The following is a 13,210-nucleotide window of genomic DNA, read 5'->3' on the forward strand; positions in this document are numbered from 1 at the left end:
CAGGACTTGGGGTGGACATCATTAAAAGAAATGCATTTTTCGTTGCAGCGAAATACTCTCACGGTATTTCAATCACCAACTTTCTCCTCTGAATGCGAAAATATTTTGTTGATACCAACCTACATAGGGAGAAACGATCATCGTAATAAAATAAAGAAAATCAGAGCTTTCACGGAAAGATATAGGCGTTTTTTCTCTGCATGCTGTACGAGATAGGAAAAGTAGAGAATTATTGTGAAGGTGGTTCGATGAACCCTCTGCCAGGCACTTAAATGTGATTTAATTGGTGTATGTGAGGGTACTTGTTTTAGTCCAGGGTACAGCTTCTTGACAGTTTCCATCTGCTTGGCCATACATACAGAAACACCACATTGACTTCTCGACATGAATACTAGACCATTCTGCTACTTACAGTATGTGGTGTGAACCACATAACCTGAAACACTCAAGGAACACATGGCATGTGGTCAGAGGAACTTCCATTCATCCACAACATCTACCGTGTCAAAAATGCATTTCTGGACACATGTTCATAGGACCTGTTTTCCTCCATTTCCAGTCAGGCATCCATCCCTGTTTGTCAGTTTTTTTAAGGTTCAGGAATACTGTCAATGTTAGAAGCTATCCGATACATATATCATTGGAGATGTAAGAGTGTATATTCCTGAACTCACGTAAATTGTAGGAGTGGCTAATGTGGTATTCTTTTACTTTGTGTTTAAATATTTGTGGGTTTTAAATTTCCTGCCTGATAACCTCCTGGAGATTTTTTGCCCCAGAGTATAATACTTCTTTTTGAATCCTAGAGAGATACATTTAGTCCTTATAGAAATTATTTCTACTTCAGGTTATTGCATTTGTAAACAGCTGTGTTCATTCTAAGTTCAGTCTTGTTATTAACCACAAACCTGATTATGAGGTATATGTACTGTCATGTACGTGGAAGAATATCAACATCAAATTGTATTCTTAGTATGTGCCTCTGTAGAATAAATAGTATTGGTGGCCAGAGTGGCCGAGTGGTTCTAGGTGCTTCAGTCTGGAACCGTGTGGCCGCTACGGTCGCAGGTTCGAATCCTGCCTCGGGCGTGGATGTGTGTGATGTCCTTAGGTTAGTTAGGTTTAAGTAGTTCTAATTTCTAGGGGACTGATGACCTCAGATGTTAAGTCCCATACTTCTCAGAGCCATTTTTTGAAGTAAATAGCGTTTTTTAACCTTAGCTGCAACGTCCCTGAAGATTATAGCATAGGATAGAACTGAAAATATGCTAGCAATTCTGTATGCAGATCAACACATTGGGAGAGATTTCAGAGTGCAAAGCAGGCCGAACTGAGCTTCTTCACTTAACTTATCCACATATTGTTGCCGCCACAGTTTATTATCCATGTGGGTACCAATGAACTTCACTCATGAAGTCTCTCCCAGTGTGTCCATTGATCTTTGCTTCTGCTATCTACGAGGGGTAACCCAAAAGTAACTGGAATCGTTATGCTGCACATCGTGTACTTGTAGTAACATATTGCGCCGCCAGAGGGTTGTAGTAGGAGCTCTGCTGAGTCATTCTGCCACGTAGCATCATCAAACAGTGAGAAGTGTGGTTTCTTTGGCAGTTCTTTGAGTGTGTGTACAGTGCAGATGTGACGCGAGGAAATGGCTAGTTCTTACTAACAATGTGCGGCAGTGAAGTTTTGTTTCTTGCTCGACAAGAACGGAGCAGAAACTGTAGCGATGATTCAGACAGCCTACAAAGACCATGCTATTAGTAAAACGTAAGTGTACGAATAGTTTTCTCGGTTTAAAAAAGGAGAAATGGTGGTTGAAGATCAGCCCTGTTACAGTCGACCTTCAACTTCTCGAAGCAAAGACAACGTCGACAAAATCAGTGATCTCATCAGTGAAGATCGACGCAGGACAATCGACCAACTCGAGAACTTGTCCGGGTTATCTTGGAGCTCAATTCAGCGCATCTTGACCGTTGATTTGGGGATGCAAAGAGTGGCAGCAAAATTCGTGCCGAAGCTTCTTATCAGAGATCAAAGGGATCGTCATGTTCAAGAATGTCTCAAAAACAAGGATGCGTTCAAAGATGATCCACATTTTTTCAACAAAATCATTACAGGTGATGAGTCATGATGCTATGTTGACCTGTTTTTTTTTTTTTTTTTTTTTTTTTTTTTTTTTTTTTTTTTACGTCAAAGGGATCATACATTCTGAATTTGTCCCTGAAAACCAGACAGTAAACCAACAATTCTATTTGGAGGCTATGAAATGGCTTCGCAGAAGTCTGTCGTGAAAATGTCTGGCTTAGTGGGATTCTGGACTGTGGTTCCTGCATCACGACAATGCTCCCGCACACACGGCTCTCAGCATTCGCCAGTTTTTGGCCTCGACAAAGATGACTACCTTGACCCACGCGCCCTGTTCGCCAAATTTAGCACCCTCGGACTTTTTCCAATTCCCGAGGATGAAAAGAGACTTGAGAGGGAAGAGGGAAGCGTTTTGCGGATATGGAAGACGTAAAACACAATGTCATGAAAGTGCTAGCAGGTATCAAAGAGGACGAATTTAAAAGGTGCTTCGAACACTGGAATGAACGTTTGGACAAGTGTATTAATGCTAATGGAGAGTACTTCGAAGGAGATTAGGATTGTATTTGAAAACAGTAAAGTATATACTTTCTAGAAAGAAATTCCGGTTATTTTTTGGTCCCCGCTTGTATGTTTGCTGTGTACTCAGATGTGTTTGAAGCTCATACAAATACACTTGTCCAGAATTAAAACAATCAACATCTTTTTATGTGCTGCAAGAACTTTGCATATATACTTTTTTTTAGCTCTACTCTTGTACTTGTGTCAAAATTTGGTACTGTGTAATATTTAGTGCTGTAAATCATATTCATAAATATTTGTACCTGAATGCAGTTTATTTTAAATCCCTTATACAATCTTATTCAATATCTGTATCCTATTGTAATTCATGAAGTTTCCTCAAGGAAAGACATATACTGTCTGTTTTCAGGCATGCAGCCAATAATTATTACTCCCCCATGTGATATTTGGGATGAAACCCTTTGAGGCAATGCCAAGACAAGTCATTAACTGATTTGTCAACTATACTATCATAGAAAGAAATAATGACATGTCAACTCTGCCTAAAAGCTGGATATTCCTTTGGTCTGTGAGGACATGCTGAAAAGTAATGCCTCTGAACTTTTCATGTGAAAATACTTTAAGGTTTTTAAGTAAATCAATTGATTTTAACCCTCTATATCTTTAGTCTTCGTATCTACATATTTATTTCTCAACAGTCATTCTTGCAACAAACACATTTCTCCCATTGAGAGACCAATTTGTTGGTACCGTCACTATAGAATGTTTCACTTTGTTGGTAGAGCCACAACCTCACCTCTGCTTGCACTGCTTCCATCATTATCAAAATGAAGTCATTGAAGCTGTACTTTAAGTTTTGGAAACAGATGAAAATTGGATAGAGCAGCCAAGTTGTGACTGTATGGAAGATGATCAATAACAAAACCCAGGGTGTTGGATTGTTGCAGGTGTCGAATTTCTGGCACCGCGCGCCACGGAATTTGAATCCCCGCCAGACGTCATGGACATCGAAGACCCGTAGAGGTCTCTGCACCATCGCACCATAAGCTGTGGCGGCGTGCACCTCCTGGCCCACATTTAGTGTGAGGGTGCCACAGTGGAACACGTGGTTCCAACGGCCAATAGCGGCGCCCCCAATAGAGCATTTAAGCGCCTGCCTCTCACTCAGCCAGCTAAATCTTGCGTACATCTCTGGACACATCACCTAACCTAGACAGCTTCTTTAATTTCCTTTTCTGTGTATGAGTTGACGTGGTTGTTAGGTTTTCTTGTGACTCCGTTGTTTCGATGTTGTTGTTCATTCTGTCTGTCGATCGTGTCTGTCCTCTCCCGTTGTGCTGTTGTTCATGGGCCAATCTGCGGGTCCCACCGCGCTTTCTGTCACTTCAATCTGCGACCGTTCTGGTCGCCATTACAACATTTTGGCGACGAGGTAAATGGTGGTCATCGTTGGTATGGAGACGAAGTTGGTCTGTCTGTTGGAGAAACAGCAGCAGCCCATGCAGCAGCAGCAGCAGCTCCAGTTACACATCTTAAAAAAGTTGCTGCAGTTGCTAACGGACGAAGTCGATGCCCGGGACATGTTACCACAACAGCTTGAGAGTCCTCAGGTGTCTGATGCTTTCCCACATCCGCTGTCGTTTCCACCCGTTAATGACGCTAAAGAGGACTGGCAAACCTACTTACACTGGCTGAAACAACATGTCACAGCTTTTCAAGTCACAGACAACTCCTTGCAGTGCTCGTTGTTTTTGTCTTGGGCCTCCCCAGACATGTTCTTTCTTCTCCGCAAGTTGGCACCATTGTCTGATCCTGTGGCTCTCTCTTTCCAGGAGATATGCCTTTTGCTGACAAACTATTATTCCCAGTGCTACCATGTGGTCGCCTCTTGGCTGGAGTTCCACCAGTACCATAAACAACCTGGTCAATCATATCATTCCTGGGTCATGGACTTGCAGGGTCTCAGCCGTCAATGCGATTTTACGTGCACCAGTCAGCAGTGTAAGGCTTCGTATGTGGACTCCCTGATCCGGGATGTGGTGGTTCAGCTGGCTCCCAATCCTGAGCTCTGTACTGCGGCGTTGAAACTTGACAATCCCTCCTTGGAAGAGATTCTCCCCATTGCCCGCTCCTTTGAAATTCCTCAAGCAGCTAACGAGCATCGTATTGCGCAACTGCAGGTGGTGGCAATCGTGGCTTCACAGCGGGTTCCACCCTCGCAATGTGGCCTGTCCGACAGAGGCCAGTGCTGTCGGGACTCCTCATTGTCCGACGTCTCTATGGCATCGGCACCTTCGGTCGTCCCTCGTCACCTGTCGAGCGGCCCACTTCCATCTTGCCCACAGTGCTTTACCACCCATTTGCGGGCTGATTGTCTCCACCACTGGAAAACATGCTCGCTGTGTAACAAGGAGGGCCATGTCCAATCAGTCTGTCATAGTCACTCATCTCGCTCCAGTCCTGCCCCTCGTGGGCCTCAAGATACAGTCCATGCTCTGCAATCAATTGTCGCACAGGACAACCCGTCAGCACAGAAGCTTTTCCTCATGCTCCACAGTTTCACTGAGGAGTCAGTTTTCAGGTCGATACTGGGGCCACCATCTCCCTGATTAATATGGCGACATATACCCAAATGGGCTCTCGTGCATTGTCACCTCCCTCTCGCCGTTTGGTCGCCTATGGAGACGGTTCCATTCTCTTTTGTGGGCAGTTCGTCATCCAGGCAGCGTACAAGCATGTTCCCCAGCTCCTTACCCTCCTTGTCATCGACCATCCATTGGCTTTGAATATTTTTGGCCTGCATGCATTTCAACTGTTTGGCTTTTTAATTACCGTCGAAGTTAAGGTCGTTTCCATGGCTGTTCCTTTTCAGGACTTGGACGATCTATGCGTCGCTTTTGCGTCATTGTTTGCAATGGATCTCGGATGTGCTTCCAGCTTTCAGGCAAGCATCACCCTACAGCCGGATGCACAGCCTTGCTTTTTCTGGGCCCGGCCTCTTCCGGTGTCCTTGCAGCCAGTGGTCAAGCAGGAACTTGATCAGCTCCAGGTCACTGCCATGCTGGAGCCTGTAACTTACAGTGCATGGGCGACACCACTGGTGGTCATACGGAAACCCAATGGGTCCCTTCGGCTGTGTGGGGACTTCGGCGCTACAGTCAATGCTCAGTCTCTCGTTGACACTTACCCCATTCCCTGCAAGGAAGACCTTCTTGCCAAGCTTGTTGTGGGAGAGTATTTTTCAAAGATCAACCTGGCTGAGGCATACCACCAGTTGCCCTTGGATGCCGAATCTCAGAACATCATGGTTATCAACATGCCTTTCGGATTGTATAAGTACAAGCACAGTGTCCTCCTTCCACGACTTCTGTCAGGCCAATGGTATAAAACATATCCGTAGCCCCCCTTTCCACCCTTCTTCCAATGGCGTGGCGGAGAGGCTTGACCGCACTTTTAAACACCAGTTGACTAAGGCGGTCTATACATCTCCATCCAAGTCGGCCCTCACCCTGTTTTTGAGCACCTACCACACTATGCCAATTGATGGACGCAGTCCAGCAGGCTCCTTCATGGGCGACAGCCACGGACCCTGATCCATTTGCTGATGCCATCCTCCTCCCACCCCTGCTCCCAGTCTTTGCAGCGGTATGCCCCTGGCACAGCGGTGTGGGCTCGCAAGTATGGGCGCAAGGTGGGTTGGACACACGCCACAGTCGTTGCGGCCCATGGGCAGCTTGTGACATCAGTGCAGACGTCAACAGGGTCAGAGCACCACCATCATAATCAGCACCACCCAGATGCCAATACGGGACTCTTGCTGCCACCTCTTTCCCTACCTCCTTCAGGTGTGGACGTGGTCCTCGAGTCACCATCCCTGCTCCTGGCACAGGCCTGCCACCAGCCCTATCCACCTACGGGTGGATCGGCGGCTCGCTCCCCCACCCTGGACTCTGGATCGGCTGTCATGGCTGTCATGAATACCTTGGGCATCCCTTCCAATAGTGGTTGATGAGCCTGGCTCCCCCTCCCACTACCGCCCAGCTCAGCACCATTCGGGACGTTTCGGCCCCTACGCGCAAGTTTCAGGGGAGGGATCTGGTACCGTGCGGTGCAGAATTTGAATCCCCACCAGACATCATGGACGTCGAAGACCCCAAGAGGTCTCTGCACCATCGCGCCGTAAGCTGTGGTGGCGTGCGCCTCCTGGCCCACATTTAGTGTGAGTGTGCCACAGTGGAACACGTGGTTCCAGCAGCCAATAGCGGCGCCCCCGATAGAGTATTTAAGCACCTGCCTCTTGCTCAGCCAGCTAGTCTAATCTTGCGTACGTCTCTGGGCACATCGCCTCACCTTAGACAGCTTCTTTACTTTCTTGTTATGTATATGAGTGGATGTGGTTGTTAGGTATTCTTGTGACTCCGTTGTTTCAATCTTCTTGTTGTTCATTCTGTCCTTTGTTGTTCGTGTCTGTCCTCTCCCGTTGTGTTGTTGTGCGCGGGCCGCTCTGCGGGTCCTGCTGCACTTTCCATCACATCAACCCCGCGACCATTCTGGTCCCTGTTACAACAGAATTGGTTGTGTGTGTTCTGGCATTGTCATGCTGAAGGAGAGAGTGCTCCATATGTGGATGAACTACTCGAAACTCAATGTAGCAACAGTTAACGTTACACATTACAGTTTGGAGCCCTTCTAGTGGCAGAAGGCTGCAAATATGTAGAAATGATGAATAAAGATGTAGAGTGTTAACAGCATTCGTTTTATTTACGAAACGCTTTTAGAGTTTCAAATTAAAAATTCAGAGGCATTACTTTTCGGTACATTTATTTTTCTTGCATTTATTGTCTGCATTTTCTTCTTCTGTTCTTCAAAAGAAAGTGATGTAAACACCCTTTTATATCATGTGTGGCAAGTTTTTGTTGATTTTTCAGTAAAAAAATTAATGTTCAGTACTTATCATAAGCAGTCTTTTTCATTTGCAGATTTGTTAATCATAACTTTTCTTCCAGGTTGATGCTCTTATAGAAAAAGAAATAGAAAAATGCTGTCTTACAGGAATTTCAATACTTGAGCAAAGTGTGGCAGAACTAAATGATGGTACTGCCAAACTGCAAGATTACAAAAATCGGTAAGCTATATACCTATATTGAAATCATAGATTTGTTTTTTTACTTCTATATTATTTACCTATGATAACTGAATTTGTGCCAGACCAGAATTAAATTACAGATATGTTTATCGTGAGCTGTTGCTATAACCAATGAAATGGCCTGGCCACAGCTCCATTTCAGTGTATCTGATGTTTCCCTCTTACAACTTCAAAACCCAGAGGTTTATTCACTATATGTGTGGGAATAGCGCCATTGACAAAACAGGTTTGTTGGTGCAGCTGTACTGTACTGCATACCGAGGGGTGTAAATCTTAATGGAAACATAAAGATATTTGTTTTAAGGATTCGAATTAAGACAATAATAGTAAGTGTTGTTCTTCTACTCCTACAGTCCATTAGCTACGACTATTTAATAATGTCACTGTACAGATCTGGTGAAATTAAACACCATATGTGTTTCAGGGTTAATTGCTTTAGAAATTTCATTGAGGATGGACTGTATGTAGAAGTAATCCTGCATTTGAGGTACACTACATCTTATGCAGCTCTTGTGTTCATCGCTGCTTTCACCTCTAGCGATGTTTGTTGATGGGAAAAATAAGTGACACTCTAGTTTAGAATCCAAAATCAACTGTAGTTACCCCTTTAATTGGTCAGGTAAGTCAGTTCAAAGGTCAGAGGGAGGCAATGGCATACCGCCCCCAATAAGACCATGCGTAGTAAATTACACTGAATCCTCTAACGACACTATCTTTGTTTTCATTTTTATGCTTTTTATTTCAAATGATATCCCTCTTTAAATTCTAACTTTCAAAGTGCAAGGATACCTGAGTCACAGGCTAACTCAAAACCCACTGACCAGTAATGCTTACGCTCATGCAGGGAAGTCATGATAGGGACCAATGGTCGGATGAAACATGTAAATATAGAGGCTAAACAATGTGTTAGGCTGAATTCCATCATAGCTGTGAACCAATTGCTATTTCTGAATTGGTAACATGAGTCAGGACTTGCTTGCCACAAAACATGAGCAAATCAAAATGCCTTGATTTGATTTGCTCATTTGGTTCTCAATTGTCACTCCTAGCAGCCACAGTTCAGCCCACTGCTGTTGTTGTGTGGCTGAGCATTCTACGAAACAGCCATGTCAACATAAGTCATTTTATCAGTTCTGCTATTGCAGATATTTATTGTCAGTGTAGGATCATATTCCAAAATATGTCCCCAGCTGCTCCTGGACCAGAGAACTTCCACAGTTCTCTCCAGTCTGGCTCCACTGTAACTACAATTTTCATTCATAAATGAGTTGAATTTAAACAGTTTCCCGAGTTGTTTCGAGAAACTGGTTCCATTTCTGTCCTGAGGAGATAAATGCCTGGTAATTTTGCCTCTACGGTTTACAGGTGGTTAACTGTAAAGTCATAATAGCTTGTAGCAATGAACCTACTTGCTAATGTTCAGACTACTAGAATGTACCATTCTTATCTTACCAACAGAGCTTCACCACCTGGAAGAATCCTGAGATACTGAGGCATATTTAACATCTACTGTGGCTGAAAGAGATTATTGTATGCTATTAGTTGCACTGTAAGAGGCTGCTGCAAACCTGTGTGGCTTATTATGAACTGCAGATATGTGAGGCATGTAGAAATTCAGCTTCCTCTTGTTAAGCCTCATCCACTCCTTCTGCCTCTACCAATATGTGATCTATAAAAGCACTTTTTTGTTCTAACCAACTTTCAGTTTCATGACTAATTTACATTTATTTGTGAATATCTAAGCTAAAATTACAAATACCACTACTTCAGAGAAAAAAAAGTATGTGCTACCTTCATTTTGTCAGACATTAAGTAGGTGATGCCTTCTGTACTGCTAGCTAACTTCTACCTGACAACTACAATATTTGTCAGTTTGTGGAACAACATATTCATTTACAGTTGTCATTGCTACTTGTCACACAGCTAACAGGATAATTCAATAATTCAATCTAGTTAATCAGATGGTTTATTGATGAAATTGTTAGTAATACACTATTTTAATTTTGTTTTCAATTTATCGGTATTTTCAGTTTCTTGTTTTTGTATTGGAGATGTTTGCACTGGAATAGTGAACTCTGCTGTTAGTTCTAGACAGGGAGGCAAAGCCTGATTGTTATTTTTCTGTGTTTTGTTGTGTTTGTATAAATCCCATGAAACTTATTTTCATTCCAAGATTTTTGAGATATGATGAATATGTGGCAGCTGGATCTGCCACCAGATCACATTGTGCAAATTCCACAGAATTCCTTTGAAACAAATGCTTGACATTTCAGGTGATTGCTGCAGGTTACTGCTGATCTGCCACCAGATCACATTGTGCAAATTCCACAGAATTCCTTTGAAATAAATGCTTGACGTTTCGAGTGGTTGCTGCAGGTTACTGCAGACAAGTAGCACCTGCCAGTGTCCACACTGTGGCACTTTTCTTATGGAAGCCCTATTCAGAAGTAATGTGTGTGTGTGGCAGAGTTACTCCCAAGTGCATGGTAGTAGGGTTTCCAGAGCCCCTACTGCAAACAGAGCAGTGGCCTTTCGCATGTGCACTGGGAGCTGCTGCTGAGTGTCACTGTGACCATGAGCCAAACCGAAGTTGGTTACTAGGTGGGCTCTTCAATATGTTCTGGTCAAACTATTGAAATTATAATAGCTGCAGATGTGGGGCTCTAGACTGTACTTAACTGGAAAGTTGATAGTTATCCACCTCTTTTATCACACAGTCCCAGGAGAATGAAACTGAGGATACACTCATTCTCTTCTCATACATCACACGGCATTCTGTGCTAAGGTAATGCTGTGCTATTGCAAAATCATGTTGTTGGGACAGGTGAGAAAGATGACAATGAACATCACACCAGTCTTGCACCACGTTACATGCTTGGGCAGTAAATTGTAATGGTGCTGAGGACAATGAAGGGAGGGAGGGGGTCACTGCTAAAGGTGAGTGGAGCTGTAGGTGACAGAGGCAGCCAAATCTTGTCAAATTTGTTTATTGTTAACCATAAACAGATGTAGTGCAGCATGCTTGCAATTAGTGAATGCGAGAGTCCTTTGTGCTGAAGTGGTGTAAAACTCTGTAAATGGAATCCAGCCAAAATGAAGCATGTGCCCCATTTAATTTCATCAGCAGCTTTGCTGAGGATGTTTGACATTGCCTGTTCTCCTCCACTAATGATGTCTCAATATCATAACTAGATTTCTGAATGTATAGCTCTTATGAACAGAAACCATTTCTTGTGAACAAAAACCATCAAAATAGGCTTTTAGTTTTATTTATTTCATATCTTTATCTTTTTTCCATTTCCTGTCTTTCTATAATTAATATTTATATTTCTAATTACCTTATAATGATTGGGTTTTTAGATTGTATTGTATCTTGGATCATTTTCTTACCTTGCCAATGGTCGCCAAAACAGTGGAAAATAGCCCAATACTAGTACTGGTGATGTAAAAAATGTAAACACATTCCTATCAGTTTTGTTGGTTTCTTCTACTAGGAGTAATCAGAATTTGTCAACAGCTATGATACCTAAGATGAACAAATTACTATTTAAATATGGTAATGGAAGGTCCTGGTGGAATGTAAATAATTTAAGGGGTAAAGCTAAAATCTCACCCAGTAGTACTGGCATTGAGCTGTCAAAGCACATAAAGGCAAGATATATGCTGGGTGCAAAAAGCAGCAGTTGACCCCAACAGTAAAGTATAATGCCGTGTAATGAATACTAAAACAATCTGTTAAATTTTGGCTACATGATAAATCACAATTTAAAGGTTGTTGATTAAACCAAACACCTAGAGATTAGTTACAAGCTATGTAAATTGAAAGCATCACGTAGATAATGTGCTGGACCATTGGTGTTGTTAAATAGCAAGACAATGTCCCCTCCAGAGAAAAAGTGCACTCAGCATCAAAAATTCCAGAAGTCGATGAGTAAGCAATAAAGTATCATTACTTCATAACCTCAAAGGTTGCAGTGCCCCTTTCAAGTGTCTATTGCAGAGTAGCCATGTAGGTAGATACACAAGAGAGAAAACATAGCTAGATTTTGGACAAATTCTTTTTGGAAAAGAAAAAAGAAGCTCTCTCTCTCTCTCTCTCTCTCTCTCTCTCTCTCTCTCTCTCTCTCTCTCTCTCTCTCTCTCTCTCTCTCTCTCTCCCCCCCCCCCTCCCCCTATCTATCTCTCTCTTTCTCTCTTGTAACATGTATTGCTACACATTGTCCCAGCTACCACATAGTCAGCCAGCACAATGTAAAGAGAGAGAGAGAGAGAGAGAGAGAGAGAGAGAGAGAGAGAGAGAGAATAGTACCGTTGTACACAAAATAGGAGTGAAAAACTATTATGAAGCATCTGATGTCAGTTATATTTGTGATAGCTTCTTGAGCTCTCAAATCATTCAGACTCAAAAAACCAGCCTCAGGTAATTCTGTGAGTCATGAAAGACTTCTTGTTTGAATACTGTAAAACATACTTTAAAGGAGGATATGCCGTGTGTAGCTGAACATTGTCACATTGCCCTCTCCTGTATTGGGTATTTTTATAAATTGTTTCTAGAATTGTGTGCAATAGCAATTTTTGAAAATAGAGTTTTGTATCAAGTTTCAACGAACTAGGTAACACACACACCTGATTTTCAAGAGAGACGTTGAACTCATTTTGGAAGAAGTGCCCTGCATTTTTATTTTTGTTTGTACTCTGTTTTTACTTATTTACCCACAAAAATGTGAGATTGCTTTAAAAGTACAGTCACTTCTTTTCATCTTGTGATGCATGCATTTAAACTCTCCAAGATGAAAAATTCTGAGTACAGTGTTCCCAACTATTAATTTTGTGTAGTTTTTTTGCAACATCTCACAATATAAATCAGTATGGGTGGTATGACTATAAGGCAAAAATCCAACTATAAGTGCTCTTAAATATACTCAGTTTTGCAGAATTAATTTGAGTTTTGTAACTTCTGTATTGTTGTGTGTCATCCCACTGGTTGTCTCACACTCCCAGTTGGTATCAAGAACTACACAGGTTTCGCTATCGATCATTGTAGCCCCAGTGGTCTATCACAGTACACACTAGGTACAGATGGGATTTGGAATCAACGTGACCATTTTGAACTTGCATTTAAGTGTAGCAGCAGTGCATGCAAGATCTGGTGAATTGTACCTTATCGTGCAGACAATAGAGGAAATGGCAGAGCTGCTTGTTATAAAAAAAATAATTTCCCTTCCATTTTTGGTTATATTTGTCTGTATCCTTGAGTTAAACCACATGCATCAATGTAAATTAACTAAATAGGGTGCACTGCAGACAAGATATTTATATACATGCATAACTGACATCTCCAGTTACTGCTTTTTACTACACTGTAATTGTATAGTATATCTCAGATACCTGTGCAAAACATTGGTGTATTTTTCATTTCTCATTTTTCTATGTACCACCTGGCTTGCATTTATT

The 13,210-nt window shown here is 42.4% G+C and overlaps 1 protein-coding gene and 1 long non-coding RNA gene across 2 annotated transcripts in view; both read left to right on the plus strand.

Moving 5' to 3' along the window:
- LOC126471134 (uncharacterized) overlaps window positions 1-13,210 on the plus strand; it is a 230,204-nt gene that overhangs the window by 162,095 nt on the left and 54,899 nt on the right. The window lies entirely within an intron of this gene.
- LOC126471133 (uncharacterized) overlaps window positions 1-13,210 on the plus strand; it is a 127,905-nt gene that overhangs the window by 59,796 nt on the left and 54,899 nt on the right. Inside the window, exon 4 of the mRNA XM_050099224.1 lies at window positions 7,617-7,735. Within this exon, the coding sequence (XP_049955181.1) occupies window positions 7,617-7,735 (119 nt within the window). The remainder of the gene's footprint in view (window positions 1-7,616; window positions 7,736-13,210) is intronic.

The sequence above is a fragment of the Schistocerca serialis genome, chromosome 3, assembly GCF_023864345.2.
Source record: "Schistocerca serialis cubense isolate TAMUIC-IGC-003099 chromosome 3, iqSchSeri2.2, whole genome shotgun sequence".
NCBI classification, from domain to species: Eukaryota; Metazoa; Arthropoda; class Insecta; order Orthoptera; family Acrididae; genus Schistocerca; species Schistocerca serialis.